At 37.9% G+C, this 17607-nt stretch overlaps 1 protein-coding gene across 1 annotated transcript in view; it reads left to right on the forward strand.

The window, feature by feature from the left end:
- The window catches only part of LOC122813904 (zinc finger protein 501-like), an 85965-nt gene extending 73200 nt beyond the window's left edge, over window positions 1–12765 (forward strand). The window contains exons 5-6 of the mRNA XM_044086451.1: window positions 11470–12111; window positions 12183–12765. Coding sequence (XP_043942386.1) covers window positions 11470–12111; window positions 12183–12730 — 1190 coding nt within the window. The 3' untranslated portion in view covers window positions 12731–12765. The remainder of the gene's footprint in view (window positions 1–11469; window positions 12112–12182) is intronic.
- The last annotated feature ends 4842 nt before the right edge of the window (window positions 12766–17607 follow it).

The raw sequence follows: 17607 nt of genomic DNA on the forward strand, positions 1-17607 counted from the left end.
GAAGCTCTTCTTCAGTGACTTTCATGAAAGCTTCCACTAGAGGATGATTCAATGGTACATAGTCACTGAGATTTTTAAAGCTAAATCCTTTTTTATTTATATCGTTAGTACTATCTCTGTCCTTAAAAATATATTTGAGCATTACATTTCTGCAAAAAAATCTTAAGGTCAGTTATGGTATCAGTAAGGCGGCCAGTTGTCTTTGGAATAAAGTTTAAACCCTTACTTAATAAAGAGATGTCAGAATCAGTTAAATCTATAGAAGAAATATTATGTACTATTTTTTCTTTATCCACATTATTCTGATATTGTCCATGATTGTGTGTGCTTCTTTTACTGTTGTCCATGAGCCTGTAACTGTATCCCACTTGCTGGAAACCTCTGGTGACATTACAGTCATATTCAGCCAAATCAGTTTGCACAGCCGAAAAAAGGCACTATAGGGGTGGCAAGAGCCTTAGCCAGTACACAGAAATCCAGGAGTGACAGATTCAGGCCATCTCTGGCAAAGCATCGAGGTCTGTCAGTAATGTCATCCCAAGCAGATAGTTATTAGATCCCCTTAGAATGACATCAGGAACTGAGCCAGTTGTTGAAGTCTATCATTTTTTGTTTGTACTGTGGTATCATTCTGGGTGACAGTAGGATACTGCTCAGGGCTAGGGTCATACCTGCCTGTGTCACATAATCCAAGAGCCCCACCATGTCTCTTTTCATGTAGTCCAGGGAGGTGCATCTCGGGTCATTCGCACCCACATGGACAATGACCGAGTCATACTTGTACTTGTTGTGGAGTGACCTGAGTGTGTGTGTTATGTATGGGATTCTGGCACCTGGTAGACAGCTGACTGCTACCTTCTCCTTATTCAACCTAGTGAGTGGGACATCTGTGTGCCTCACTACTGAGTCACCTATGGTTAGTGTATTGGGCAAGGTGTTTAGCCTTAGCGGCTTAGGTTGAGGGACACACTGTGGAGGTGAGCTATGTGTCATGTGGTTTGTCTTGGTGAAGTAGAAGATGATCAGGAAACCCAGTGTCATATGATGTAAAAATTATTTTACCATACCATTAAAAATGTTTTCACTGTTTTATAAAATAAAATGTTTAAGGCTTTCTCATTGTTTTAAAAAACTAATAAAATGATTAAATTGTATAAGCATTAAAAACAATTGGTACACATATTTCATCTATTTATATGAACTGCTAAAACATTGCTGCTGTTCTTTTCATTGTTTAGCAGAAATCGGTTAAGATGGCCTTTTATCTGTTCAAAACTGACAAGAACTGTTTAACCTTTACACAAAAATTGAAAAGAGGATCTGCTAGATACTTACAAATGTGATTCTTTTATAGATAATGTTTTGCTCACATTTCTAAATTGATAACAGCTGGTACTAAATTACTACAATATTATCATACTAGACATATTGTTAATTTTCATTTCTTACCCATGTCTACTGCGTTACATCTGTTAGTGACTTGTTTTACATGCTTCCAAATTTTCATATTGTTATTCAGTATTTCTTCTGTCAGTAATGTGCATTTTAGCTTATGATTGGTGTAGCCATGGCTTCAAAGGGTCTGAGGCCTAATTTAATTAACTCAGTATGTAAGCAAGCAATTAGGTAATTAACCAAGTAAATAAATGAGTTACTTCTTGCATTAACTGATATAAGTCTGTCTAGCACTGATTTTTTTCCTGTTAGACATGTTGTTTTTAAACCACAAATTACAATTTACTGTCATTATGCAAGATATAAATCCAACTGTGCTTTGCATATGGATTTCTGGACAGCCAGTTCTAACATTTGAAATTTGAAATGGGTCAAAATTACATTTCTAAGTGTATTTCATCTGTAAAGAAAACTGATTATGTAGTAGCATTCACTGTCCCATAACAGTAAAATTTTTAGGCATTTCCAGACTGTAAAGTTCATGTGTTGGCTCTGAGATGTAGATGTGATAAATCCCTGACTACAGCTGAAATGACCTGAGATTTGAATAGCAGACAGAGCATTGGGGGAGTCCACTGGGAAGGGTGGAGAATGAAAACACTGCCCCTCCTTGCATATCTTGCTTGGTGAGGCAGCATTCTGCTAAAATTAACTGGTGCAGACTGAGAAAACATTATAGAAGTATCTGTGCCTGGGGCACGGGTCATCTGTGTGTTTTTATCATACACACAAATAAGTTACAGCTATTATACCCATTGCATATCCATCCTTGAAGGGCTACTAAACATGCATGGGGACAGAAAAGGGTAAAGAACAGCCTCTATGTTGCCTGCCTGGATGACAGCCATGAATGTGCTTTTCATCAATAGTGCCAAGGTTGACAACACCACATTATTATTATATTGGAAATTATTTTCTTGGAAATTTATCCATAGAATTTTTTTTACCCCACACAAGATTGCTGTTGTATCTAAATGTAAAAAAAATGTTGGAGATGTGGTGAAATACTGGAAGCTAACTGGGTTCACATGTTCATATGTAGAATTCTTACATAATATTGAAATGACTTTAGACATTTTATAAAAGCTTTGTGGTCTGATAAGTATCAAATCATTAATTCTTTGATTTTATTCAATGCACCTACCCCAAGTGTAATCCCTAAACATCAGTTACCAATTCTTTGATCAGTTTTGGCTATTGCAAGAAAAATGATAACATAGAACTAGAAAAATAAGCAAAATCTTGTATTTGCTGATTTTATAAGACTAGCAAAATGTGTATGTAAAAAGGAAATGCAAACCATTTTTACTAGAACATCTAATTTAACTCATAAAAGAATAGCTTGACAGAAACTGCAAATTTTATTAGATAAATATTAATGGTTCCTGTAGATTGTCAAAGTTTGTCGTGGATGATTGTATATAGTGTAAGTAGTTGTTTATTCAGTGTATATTTTATGTTTTGAATTATACTGATTGTCAATGTCTAACTGAAAAATCAAATAAAAATTCTTGGACAAAAAAAGAGTGCCAAGGTAGAATGTCCTAAAAACGGGGGGAAAGGAGCAAACATTTAATTTATTAGATCTAATACCAACAGAATCTGCCACTGCTGTACCCTAAACATCATTAAAGTATATATCATGTATTGTACAATGTTTTGTAGTATATTCATTATGGATTGCTGCATATATTTTAAACACAGTCTCTCAAGTATTGCTTCATTTCTATAATTGTCCTCGTCTCTCAGTTCCACCACTCACTTTCTGTAAATATGGTTTGTGAACAAGTAAAAATGCTTAAATATCAGAAACGGATGAAGAACTGTGTATTAAACTAGCAAATGTAAATTTATTCTCATTTAAATAATATTTAGTGCCTGTTTGCATAGATTGTTTATTCTTAGTGTAGTTCTTTTCCTGTTATCCTCTTTTATAAAATTCATTAACATCTGATTAACTTCACTAGTCAGGCAGGTGTTCACTTTACAGAAATAAATCCACAAACAGGGAACCCCTACAATGTAAATGTAAAGGCAGGGGGTGTCATCTCCTGACCAAGGGATCCTGAAGATGCTGGTACCGTAGTGTTATCCCATGCTCCCTGCTGGAAAATACACACAAGAATAGTATTGATGATCAGAGTGAAATTACTGATCTTACTACATGGCATATGAACTCAGCAGTAATAATCAGTGAATAACGGTCATTAGATCATTTTGTGAAGTTCTAGCATTATCCACAAAAAGTGGTCCTATCCGGATGGCTCCATTTTAATGTTCTGTACAAAGCTATGTAAAGATTTGTTATTCATTCCTTACAGACCTAAACTGCTTTGCCATACTTTTTCTTCTCTTTATTACTTATTCGTACTATTAATATTTTCTATGCACTGTCATACATAGTGTATACCTACAAAACTGAGCTTCATGTTTACATGAAGTCCCTTGTCTCTGTTATATAAAGCTTTATGTGTTATTTTTTTCATTCTTTACTTGCTTTAAGTGTATGTTTGTTTTGTTTTCAGAACAGATGTCTGTATATTCTTGTTTTCCAGATGATATGCCATAGAAGAAAATACCTGTATGGTACTTCAGAGCTTTAGTTAATGCAATTTCATTTCCAACAATTACCCAAAATGGAACTTAAATCAGAAAAAAATGATTGTATGTGAATGGCCTTCTCTAGTTCAGCTGACCTCTTGAATCCCTGAACATACTCTCACATGATTTTGTCTCTGTAGCTGCTGGTTCATTTCGATTTTATTGCTCTTGGCCTCGGACGCTTCCCCCAGTATCTGGGTGTATACCTAGCTGTCTGTATATGTAAGAACAGACAAAGCACCAAAACACTTATTTGCAATGTCATCAAGATGGCACATTAATCATTTTAATATAATATTATTATTTAAACATGGATGGTAAAAGAGAAATAAGACCCTCAGTATTCATCACTATGAATTAAGTATCTGACCCATGGATGAAAAGTTCATTGTCCTTTCAGCATTATTCTGTCTGGGCTGTGTGATCCCTCATTCTTGTTTGTTTCATACTTCAAGGTTTTCTCATATGTAGAAAAAATATCCAGTTTTTCTTTCCCATAATCAGGAAGAAAAGGATAAACTGTATGAATTTTCTCAGAGTTTTTATTTTTACGTAGCTGCATGCAGTTATGCTGTCTGAAACTGGTGCGCAAACTTGGGATCTATCCATGTGGGGACTTTATCTTGTTAAAAAAAGAAAAAAAAAACATTTTCAGAAAGCCACATTAACCCCTTATTTGCAGGACTGTATCCCTGATTTAATCTCCCCTCTATTTTTACCATCAGTAGTGGGAAAGCATTCTAAATGAGCACAGTTGTCCGATTTGTAAGGTGATACTTTTCTACACTAGTTGTAATATATTCCTTAATCTCTTGATTTTTGTATTCAGGGTGATAGTAACAATAAAAAAATGTACCATTAAAAGCTGCAAAGCAGGCTATATTACAGACTATATAAAAGCAGAGTTTAAAGCGTATGTTTCACTCTGTCACCTAAAGTCCATTCTGAGTCCATTTCAGAAGACTATTTCTGGGGGTACTACAGAACATGAATCCTTGCAGGGCCCTTCTCCCAACCTAGAAAATGGAGGCTGTAATTTCCTTCTTCAAAAATGTGACATCCTTAATAAAGTAGACTGCTAGACAAACTCTTGAGATTCTAGGTCATATGACTTCAACTATCCATATGGCTCTTCTAGCCAGATTTCACATGATGGAATTACAATTGAGGTGGCCACTGTGGTGCAGAGGTTAGCATTGTCAATTCACAGCAAGAGGTTCTCTGGTTTGACTCTCTGCTGGGGTACCTTCTGTGGAGAGTGTGCATGTCCTCCCTGTGGTCATGTGGGTTTCCTCAGGGTGCTCTTGTTTCCTCTCACATTCCAAAGACATGCAGTAGGTGGTTTGGGCATTCTAAATTGTCTGCAGGTGAGAGTGTCTGTGTAAGTGAATAGCAAATGAACAATGTTGGCAGGGCTAGCCACCCGGTGGTGTAAACCTTGGCTCAAGATGATTGTCACTGTGGAAGTGACACCCCAACCCCATGTGCAAGATGGGAAAAGGGGTTGAGGATGGAGGGATGGAATTACAATGGCTTCTAAGGAATCACTGAGATCAGTTATCAGAACCCTTAAAAATAAACTCGTTTTGTTTTTTGTGAATAGGGAATTAGTTTGGTGGTTGAACCAGATGAAAAAATGAACACCCTTTAAATGACCAAGTCACAACCAGACACAAACCATGGATAAATTGGACAAGGCCTGGGGTATGCTCACCTTAGATCTAAATGTTCAGGACACATGGAACTCTTAAGAAAATAACTATGCATATAAATATAAAAGAAACATTAGTATTTATTTATGCTGTGAGAGTGCTAAAGGCACTCATTGTGCCAGGGACTTTGAAGGTGGTTATAGACCTTCCTAACAGCTACATACATACCCTCATAGGAAAACTCAATGACTGATGAGCTGAATGGGACTTTTGCAGACTCACACAAGTGGTTGTCACACAGAGGTACATTCCTAGAAACAATTACCAAGTGAAGCATTCCTGAGAAGATCTGTTTACTTCTCTCAGTAAACAACTGGAAAAAACGTGTTTCAGAGTACCTTATAGTCAAACTTGGGCAGTGAACAACTGCTCCCTGAATTTGAGAGACCTGTATTGGTATACTTTCCCCTTATATTCCCTTGCTTCCCTGGGTCATTCAAAAGATGAAGCAGAAGAGACCAGAAATTATAGTAATTGTCCTTTCTGGTTAGGTAGCAAGGGGTCCTTCTACCTCCTGTAGTGGTAAGGGAAAGACTTTTCTGTTGCCACAGGATGCCAGTCAGTGTGTGCGCACGTGTGTATATATTCTTTCCACCCTGAATATAGCAGTATGGAGGCTACGTCTATATTTACCTTCAAACAGATGTACTCCAGTGAGGTGCAAAAGAATTGTGATGAAAACTAAGAGGCCTAGTCCCAGAAAATCAAAAGGAAATGTAACATATTTATCTTGTGGTGCCAAAGGAAGAACATGTACCATAAAGAGTGGATGTGCCTATGGTGCTTCTGTATCTCCCCAAACTTTTTTCATCTGATTTAGAATACACTTCAGGGAGGGTACACCTCTCAGCCATTTCTGCTTATCTGCTGCTAGAACTTCCCTCACCTTCAGGTTGTTTGTCATGCAGTTTTTGAAGGATATTCTGCACTTCAGGAAAAATTGGCTCCAGCCTGTGACTTAAAACTGTATGTTAGAAAAACTGGTTCTGTTGACATTTTAACTGATATTAAGTGGATCTGCAAAGTTTTTGTTTTGCATACCTGCATTTTTAATTGTTGTCCCATTCACCAAGAGTCAAATAGCTCCAGGCCTCAATGTAAAAGGAGCCTTTAATGGAATTTCACAAAAAAACCTTCTTCCTGTCCTAAGTCATTGTGGAAATAAGCCTAAGCTAAGCTCTCCAGCTACCAGTCTTTTCTCCATATAGCTTAGAACAAGGCAGAAATAATTCTACAGTTAATGGGTATTCACAAGCACCTGAGATTTTATATTGACCACATCAAGGACATTAGAAAGACAAGCAAGTTGTTTATAGCTTTTACTTAAAACAAAAAAGAGACCACATGCTCAAGCAGACTGTTTAAAAATGGATATTTGCAGCATTACCAGTCATCACAAAGTCCATAACAGTTCTGTTCAATGAAAGTGAGAACACACACAACAGATCTACAGCAACCAATAGAGTCTACCTGAAAGGGGTTAGTGTACAAGACATTTTAGAGGGCTCCACATGGTCCTCAGTACACACCTTTCTTAAGCACTACAGATGGACATTATCTTTATGGCTAGTGCTTTATTTGCTCCTGCCTTACTGAAAGCATGCTGCCCCTCTGTCCTAAATAATTATAGCATAATCTTTGTCAAACTTCTTTGAAGTTATGACTGCTGCAGTGATCCACATGAAGAACATAGTACAGTTGTGGAACAAACTGTGACCATAACAGGAGATGTTTGTGAGTGGTTACTGTTACAGTGATCCACATGAAGAACATGGTACAGCTGTGTAACAAACTGACCATAACTGGAGATGTTTGTGAGTGGTTACTGCTGCAGTGATCCACATGAAGAACATGGTACAGCTGTGTAACAAACTGACCATAACTGGAGATGTTTGTGAGTGGTTACTGTTACAGTGATCCACATGAAGAACATGGTACAGCTGTGTAACAAACTGACCATAACAGGAGATGTTTGAGAGTGGTTACTGCTGCAGTGATCCACATGAAGAACATGGTACAGCTGTGTAACAAACTGACCATAACTGGAGATGTTTGTGAGTGGTTACTGTTACAGTGATCCACATGAAGAACATGGTACAGCTGTGTAACAAACTGACCATAACTGGAGATGTTTGTGAGTGGTTACTGCTGCAGTGATCCACATGAAGAACATGGTACAGCTGTGTAACAAACTGACCATAACTGGAGATGTTTGTGAGTGGTTACTGCTGCAGTGATCCACATGAAGAACATGGTACAGCTGTGTAACAAACTGACCATAACTGGAGATGTTTGTGAGTGGTTACTGTTACAGTGATCCACATGAAGAACATGGTACAGCTGTGTAACAAACTGACCATAACTGGAGATGTTTGAGAGTGGTTACTGTTACAGTGATCCACATGAAGAACATGGTACAGCTGTGTAACAAACTGACCATAACTGGAGATGTTTGTGAGTGGTTACTGCTACAGTGATCCACATGAAGAACATGGTACAGCTGTGTAACAAACTGACCATAACAGGAGATGTTTGAGAGTGGTTACTGCTGCAGTGATCCACATGAAGAACATGGTACAGCTGTGTAACAAACTGACCATAACTGGAGGTGTTTGTGAGTGGTTACTGCTGCAGTGACCCACATGAAGAACATGGTACAGCTGTGTAACAAACTGACCATAACTGGAGATGTTTCTGAGTGGTTACTGTTACAGTGATCCACATGAAGAACATGGTACAGCTGTGTAACAAACTGACCATAACTGGAGATGTTTGTGAGTGGTTACTGCTACAGTGATCCACATGAAGAACATGGTACAGCTGTGTAACAAACTGACCATAACTGGAGATGTTTGTGAGTGGTTACTGCTGCAGTGATCCACATGAAGAACATGGTACAGCTGTGTAACAAACTGACCATAACTGGAGAGGTTTGCGAGTGGTTACTGCTACAGTGATCCACATGAAGAACATGGTACAGCTGTGTAACAAACTGACCTTAACTGGAGATGTTTGTGACTGGTTACTGCTGCAGTGATCCACATGAAGAACATGGTACAGCTGTGTAACAAACTGACCATAACAGGAGATGTTTGTGAGTGGTTACTGCTGCAGTGATCCACATGAAGAACATGGTACAGCTGTGGAACAAACTGACCATAACTGGAGATGTTTGTGAGTGGTTACTGCTGCAGCGATCCACATGAAGAACATGGTACAGCTGTGGAACAAACTGACCATAACTGGAGATGTTTGTGAGTGGTTACTGTTACAGTGATCCACATGAAGAACATGGTACAGCTGTGTAACAAACTGACCATAACTGGAGATGTTTGTGAGTGGTTACTGTTACAGTGATCCACATGAAGAACATGGTACAGCTGTGTAACAAACAGACCATAACTGGAGATGTGTGTGAGTGGTTACTGCTGCAGTGATCCACATGAAGAACATTGTACAGCTGTGTATCAAACTGACCATAACTGGAGATGTTTGTGAGTGGTTACTGTTACAGTGATCCACATGAAGAACATGGTACAGCTGTGTAACAAACTGACCATAACAGGAGATGTTTGAGAGTGGTTACTGCTGCAGTGATCCACATGAAGAACATGGTACAGCTGTGTAACAAACTGACCATAACTAGAGATGTTTACAGTGATCCACATGAAGAACATGGTACAGCTGTGTAACAAACTGACCATAACTGGAGATGTCTGTGAGTGGTTACTGCTGCAGTGATCCACATGAAGAACATGGTACAGCTGTGAAACAAACTGACCATAACTGGAGATGTTTGTGACTGGTTACTGCTGCAGTGATCCACATGAAGAACATGGTACAGCTGTGGAACAAACTGACCATAACTGGAGATGTTTGTGACTGGTTACTGCTGCAGTGATCCACATGAAGAACATGGTACAGCTGTGTAACAAACTGACCATAACTGGAGATGTTTGTGAGTGGTTACTGCTGCAGTGATCCACATGAAGAACATGGTACAGCTGTGTAACAAACTGACCATAATTGGAGATGTTTGTGAGTGGTTACTGTTACAGTGATCCACATGAAGAACATGGTACAGCTGTATAACAACCTGACCATAACTGGAGATGTCTGTGAGTGGTTACTGTTGCAGTGATCCACATGAAGAACATGGTACAGCTGTGTAACAAACTGACCATAACTGGAGATGTCTGTGAGTGGTTACTGCTGCAGTGATCCACATGAAGAACAGGGTACAGTTGTGTAACAAACTGACCATAACTGGAGATGTTTGTGAGTGGTTACTGCTGCAGTGATCCACATGAAGAACATGGTACAGCTGTGTAACAAACTGACCATAACTGGAGATGTTTGTGAGTGGTTACTGCTGCAGTGATCCACATGAAGAACATGGTACAGTTGTGTAATAAACTGACCATAACTGGAGAGGTTTGAGACTGGTTACTGCTGCAGTTCTGGACCCCTGTATCATCTTAGGAACCTAAGGCTGGAGTGAATGCCTGTGTCCTTTCATCCTAAACCTGATCCTTTGTTTCATTTTTTTCTTCTGCTTTCTTCCTGGTTGTTCTCCTTAGGAAGTGTAGAACTCTGTGGGTCTCAGTTTAATTACTCTGGGAAATTCCTCTGCAGCTTTGTATATCATGACAGACAGTGACCTATGAAGAGGCATGAAAGATCCAAAGATGTGATGAACAAATGTCACCTTTATGTCAAGTATGTGCAGATGTATGTTTGGTACATAAGGTGACATCAGCCTGGCCAAGGTGGAAGGGTGCTCATCTCTAAAATTCTGTCTGCATATCAAACCTTGACCTGGAACAGAGTTCCCTGTTGTTATGACTACAATAGTGATTACACACATATGTCCACATTGCTGTTAAGGTAGTTATGCAATGGTACTGTCTCTGGATATGCCTCTGAAGTGTCAAACTTCATGAGGTATGTTACTCATTTCCACCCTCAAAAATCCTTTTGCATCAAGGACATGGCAGCTTCATGTGTTGCTGAATGTAATGTCGCAGTATAAACTGTATTAGTAAGTGATGCTCTGTATTCTGCGTACATTAAAGATATTGTTGCACTTCATTAGAAACAGTTGTTGCATTGTTGTACTCAATTTCAGTGTGATCTGCACTTCTGTTCTTATTTGATCATGTGTCACACATTTTGCAAGCTTGATTATGTTTTTATTTATTGAACTTTGGCAACCAGTGATAATCCAAAAGGACCAATTTTAACCACCCGGGGAAGTGCAGAATGATGCATTTAAATGTCATACTACAAATATGTTTGCATGAAAAGATGAAACAATGTTATGGGAGTCAAAGTTACAGTACAGCTACAGTATGACTTTAACAAATATATTAGTAAGGAAAAGTGGAGAGGTATGCCTGTAGTTATGATTAACTGATGGTATATTTTATATTCAAAACTATTGATTTTTGTAAATTATTTTGGTAATTCTGTATCGTTTTTGTATTTCTTAAAGCTGTTTGTAGAGGACTAACTTCTCACAAATGGCGAGTCTGAATTGTTTTTGCTCTGTCATGTTAATAGCAGCAGAAAATGTTAAATTTAAAAATGGGAAATTATTCCATAATGTTTAAAATGGATAAAACTGCATGTATGCTGTTGTGAGTAAAATGAAACCCACGTATTCTTTGTGCTGCAGTACTAATATTTAATCTGTTTGTAGGCAATGGGAGCAGAGACTGGAGCATTTGCTGGAGTCGGCAGCCATCACTTGGAGTATCTGTATTACATAATGCTACAGCGAACCTGCAGCACTCTGTTCAAACTCTGAAGGTTTCTGACAAGCATCCTGTTATACCTGTAGCACAGCTTCATCCAGGATACACCTGCAACATGAGCTCTGAATATGACCAAAGTTCTATAGTACATCAAAGTCCATTAATACGCAAGAGAGCTCACAAAGAAAATAAACCATATAAATGTCCTGAATGTAATAAGTGTTTCAAAAAAAAGTGGAATCTAGTAATACATGAAAGGGGTCACACAGGGGAGAGACCATATAAATGTCCTGAATGTAATAAGTGTTTCAAACAAAGGTGGAATCTAGTAATACATGAAAGGATTCACACAGGGGAGAGACCATATAAATGTCCTGAATGCAGCAAGTGTTTCAAACAATGCGGTCATCTAATAGAACACACAAGGATTCACACAGGGGAGCGACCATATAAATGTCCTGAATGCAATAAGTGTTTCAGTGGAAGAACTGCTGCAGTACAACACGAAAGGACTCACACCGGGGAGAGACCATATAAATGTCCTGAATGCAATAAGTCTTTCAATGGAAGAACTGCTGCAGTACAACATGCTGCTGTGCACACAACAAAAAGGACTCACACGGGGAGTCTTTCAATGGAAGAACTGCTGCAGTACAACACGAAAGGACTCACACCGGGGAGAGACCATATAAATGTCCTGAATGCAATAAGTGTTTCAGTGGAAGAACTGCTGCAGTACAACACAAAAAGACTCATACGGCGGAGAGACCATATAAATGTCCTGAATGCAGCAAGTGTTTCAAACAATGCAGTCATCTAGTACAACACACAAGGACTCACACGGGGGAGCGACCATATAAATGTCTTGAATGCAATAAGTGTTTCAGTGGACGAACTGCTGCAGTACACCACGAAAGGACTCATACGGAGGAGAGACCATATAAATGTTCTGAATGCAATAGGTGTTTCAAACGAAGGGGGGCTCTAGTAAGACATGGAAGGATTCACACGGGGGAGAGACCATATAAATGTCCTGAATGCAATAAGTGTTTCAGTAGAAGAAGTGCTGCAGTACGCCATGAAAGGATCCATAAAGAGGAGAGGCCATATAAATGTCCTGAATGCAATAAGTGTTTCAAAGAAAGAAGAGCTCTAGTAAGCCATGAAAGGACTCACACTGGGACACATATAGTACAAATTATATAAAACATATGAACACACTAATTAGGACTCTCCATAGAGATCCATGCGATATAACAGAAGTAAACAGAATATTTTACTGTGCAGCTAAATTAATAACTGATAAAGTTCTACCTCAAGAGCACAAGGTAGTGAGGCAAAGGCAGGGGAGAAATCGAATACCATCATGGAAGTATCAGAGAAAAATATAAAGCAATTAAAACAAGAACTGTCACTGTTAAAAGAGTATAGAAGAGGGAACAGATCAACAAAATTACTAAGAAAGATAGATGTGATAAAAGTAATGCAGAGTATTAGAATAGACCAGGATCTGTCATGCACTATTATAAATAACAAACTAAAAATTTCAGCACAGGTGGAAAAACTTAGAAGATGTACAGATAAATATAAATTAAAAGTACAAAATAAGCAATTTAATGATGACCCAGAAAAGTTTTATAGAGAATTGGGAAACAAGGTAAAAGGAATTGAAAGACTGCCAAAAAACGAAGAAATAGATGCATTTTGTAGAAGTATCTATGAAGATCATGTGGAACACAATAAAGATGCTAAATGGGTAAAAAAAGTAAAAGAAAGAATGAGAAGTTCAAAGGTACAAGAGATGAAATTGGATGAAGTAACAGCCAGAGAGATTGAAACAAAGTTAAGAAAAGCCTCTAATTGGAAAACACCAGGCCCAATTGCAGTACCTAACTTTTGGTTAGAAGTATTAACACTTTTACACAAAGACTTAGCCATGAGTAAGAACTATTTATATGTGCATCCCGAACAGACACTAACCTGGCTAACAACAGGTAAAATAGTGCTCCTACTTAAGAATGAACCTGCAAGCTACCCTAAAAATTATAGACCAATAACTTGCCTACCAACGATGTATAAACTATACATGGGAATTGGTGCTGACAGAGTTTATAGCCATTTAGAAGAAAATTCAGTTATGGCAGTAGAAAAAAGGGCAATAAAAGAAAGTCATATGGAACAAAGGATCATCTGATGTTAAATAAAGTCATAGTGGAAAACTGTAAAAAGGGGAAGAATCTAAGTATGACATGGACTGACTACAAAAAGACATCTGATAGTATCCTACAGTCATGGATAAAATAGTGCTTAAAAATGTATAAGATACATCCTACACTGATCGACTATGTTACAGTGACCATGAAACAATGGCAGATTACTTTGCAATGAAATCATGATAAAGGACAAATTACTATCCCAGGGATAAAAATTCAAAGGGGGATATTCCATGGTGGCTCTCTGTCACTGTTACTATTCTGCCTTGCCCTTAAACCATTAAGCTGTCTACTTAACAACTTAGGCCACAGCTATAATGTGGCTCCTAGTAAACAACAAAGTCTAAATACTTCTCATCATCTTTTTGTCGATGATTTAAAACTGTATAGCTCATCAGATGAGGAACTGCACACCTACAGATTGTTAAAACCTTTTCAGATGATATTAGAATGTCATTTGGCCTTGATAAATGTGCAGGAGCAACCTTTAAAGCAGGAAAACATCAGTTTGGGACAAGAATGTGATATAAAAGAACTTGAGCAACAGGGAGTGTATAAATACTTGGGAACTGATGCAGGATCAGCAATAAAACATGAACAAATACAGATAAAACTTAGTAAGGAGTACTTTAGAAGACATGAATTAATTCTGAAAACAGCATTAATGTCTAGGAACAAGATCCAAGCTATAAACCAATTTGATCTGCCTGTCCTTACAGTTTTCGAGTGATTGATTGGCCCCAAAATGTGTTGGATAGATTAGATATTAAAACAAGAAAGATGCTTCATGCTCACCAGATCTATAAAAATCAGTGCATACCAAGATTATATATTCCCCATTCTGAAGAAGGGATGGGCCTCCTTGAAATTGATTACATGTACAGATCTGCAATCATGGGACTTCACACACATCTGCTGACCACACGAGACCCAAAAGTGGTGAAAGTTTTGAAACATGAGGAGAATAAATCCAAGATGACTTCTACGCTTAACCTAGCAGAAGCATATCGCCATCAAGCAGGAATGGAAATCAAACCAGAAGTAGATAAAAATCCGACAGCATCTGAATGTGCCATAAAACAAAGGAAAGTTTATAAGGTGGAGGATTAGATTAAAATGCAAGAAATGTGGAAAAAAATCAGAAATATAGTGGCAAGTATAGAAAACGTCTGGAAGAACCTCATGTTGATCAGGAACAAATGCAGGGATGGTTAAGGAGAGGTGAATTCAAACCAAGAGATGAAAGGTTAATATTGGCAGCCCAAGACAGTGGTCTATGCACACACTGTTTTACAAAGTCCAATGACCTTATCAGAGAAACAGATAAATGTAGGTTTTGTGAAACCAAACTGGAAGCAGTCGGACACCTCATTGCTGGCTATGACATACTAATGGCAGAGGGCCTGTACACTGAAAGGCACAATAGTGTGGCAAGACTGTTGCACTGGGGATTGTGCAAACATTATGGTTTTGAAGTGGCTGAAAAGCACTGGAAACATGAGCCACAAAGCATCATAGAAAATGATCAAGTCTACATCACATGGGATCATCCATTACCAACAATTCAAAAGATAGATACTAGAAAACCGGATATAGTAGTCCAATAAAAGAAGACAAGAGCAGCATTGATCATTGAAATCACCACACCCAGTGACTACAGTGTCCTACGTAGAGAGAGACACAAGGTTATAAAATATCAGGATTTGCAAGCAGAAATGAGAGCAAGTTGGAAGAAGGATATCTAGATAGTTTCAATTGTAGTAGGAGCAACGGGTCTTATAAAAAAGAGTGTAATGTCATATTTAAATATGCTACCAATGCACGTAACTCCATATGAATTACAGAAGGAGTCATTACTGGGCACATTGCGGGTGCTGCAAAGAGCACTTTTGGCTGACATCACAGAGTGAAACAATACTAATTTCATTAACTGTAATCCTACTTTGACTTAGGAATGGGGTCCATTCCCATCATGATATTAGAAACCCAAAAAATTTGGAGAAATTTAAAAGGGAGAGATCATATAAATGTCCTGAATGCAGCAAGGGCTTCACAAGAGCTAATAACTTGAGACTTCATCTGTTAAATCACAAAGAAAAGAAACAATATAAATGTCCTGAATGCAGTAAGTGTTTCAGACAAAGGGGGGATCTAGTAATACATGAAAGGATTCACACAGGGGAGGGAAATAATTTGCCTTCTGACGATGTATAAACTGTACACGGGAATTGATGCCGACAGAGTTTATAGTCATTTAGAAAAAATATCAATTATGGCAGTAGAACAAAAGGGGAATAAAAGAAAGTCCTATGGAACAAAGGATCATTTGTTAAAGTCATAGTAGAGAACTGTAAAAAGGGGAAAAATATAAGTATGACATGGATTGACTACAAAAAAGCATTTGATAGTATCCCACATTCATGGATAAAAGTGCTTAAAAATGTATAAGATACACCCGACACTGATCGACTACATTACAGTGACCATGAAACAATGGTAGATCACTTTGCAATTAAGCCGTGATAAAGGACAAATTATTATCCCAGGGATAAAAATTCAAAGTGGGATATTCCAGAGGGACTCTCTGTCACTGTTGCTATTCTGCCTTGCCCTTAACCCATTAAGCTGTCTTGCCCTTAACCCATTAAGCTGTCTGCTTAACAGCTAAGGTCATGGTTACAATTTACCTCATAGAAAACAACAAAGTCTAAAGTCTTCTCATCTTCTCTTTGTCAATGATTTAAAACTGTATAGCTCATCAGATGAGGAACTAAAAGCACAGCTGCAGGTTGTCAAAACTTTTTCAGATGATATTAGAATGTCATTTGACCTTGATAAATGTGCAAAAGCAACCTTTAAAGCTTGAAACTGCAGCACCAGGAAAACATCAGTTTGGGACAAGAATGTGATATGAAAGAACTTGAGCAATAGGGAGTGTAGAAATATTTGGGAATTGATGAAGGATCAACAATAAAACATGAACAAATGCAAATAAAACTTAGTAAGTAAGAAATACTTAGAAAACAAATTAATCCTGGATAGATTAGGTATTAAAAAAAGGATGTTTCATGCTCATCAAATGATCTATAAAAATTAGTGTATACCAAATTTATATATTCCTGTTCCTGAAGGCGGGATGAGCCTCCTTAAAATTGGATTACATGTATAGATCTGCAAATTGTGGGACTCTAAACATCTGCTGACCTCAAAAGAACCAAACCTAGTGAAAGTTTTGAAACATGAGGAGAATAAATCTAAGATGACTTCTCTGCTTTATCTAGCAGAAGCATATCAGCATCAAGCAGGAATGGAAATCAAACCAGATGTGGATAAAAAACAGGCAGCAACTGAATGTGCCAAAAAACAAAAGAAAGAATATATATAAGGTGACGGACCAGATGGGAAGGCAAGAAATGTGGAAAAAGCATAAATGTAGTTGCAAGTATAGAAAACTTCTGGAAGAACCTCATGTTGATTAGGAATGAATGCAGGAATGATTATGGAGAGGCAAATTCAAACCAAGAGATGAAAGGTTAATACTGGATGTCCAAGATAGTATGCTACTTACACGCTGGGTTACAAAGTCCATTGAATATGTTGAAGAAAAAGACAAATGTAGGTTTTGTAAAAGTGAATTGGAAATAATCACACACCTTGTTGCTGGTTGTGATACACTAATAACAGAATGACTGTATACTGAAAGGCATAGTAATGTGTCAAGATGGTTGCACTAGGGATTGGACAAACATTATGGTACTGAAGTGACTGAAAAACTCTGTAAACACAAGCCACAAAGCGTCATAGAAAATGATGAAGTTTACATCACCTCAGACCACCCATTACCATCTGTTCCAAAGCTAGATGCTAGAA

The sequence above is a fragment of the Protopterus annectens genome, chromosome 10.part0, assembly GCF_019279795.1.
Source record: "Protopterus annectens isolate FY-2018-M chromosome 10.part0, PAN1.0, whole genome shotgun sequence".
Classification (NCBI taxonomy): Eukaryota; Metazoa; Chordata; order Ceratodontiformes; family Protopteridae; genus Protopterus; species Protopterus annectens.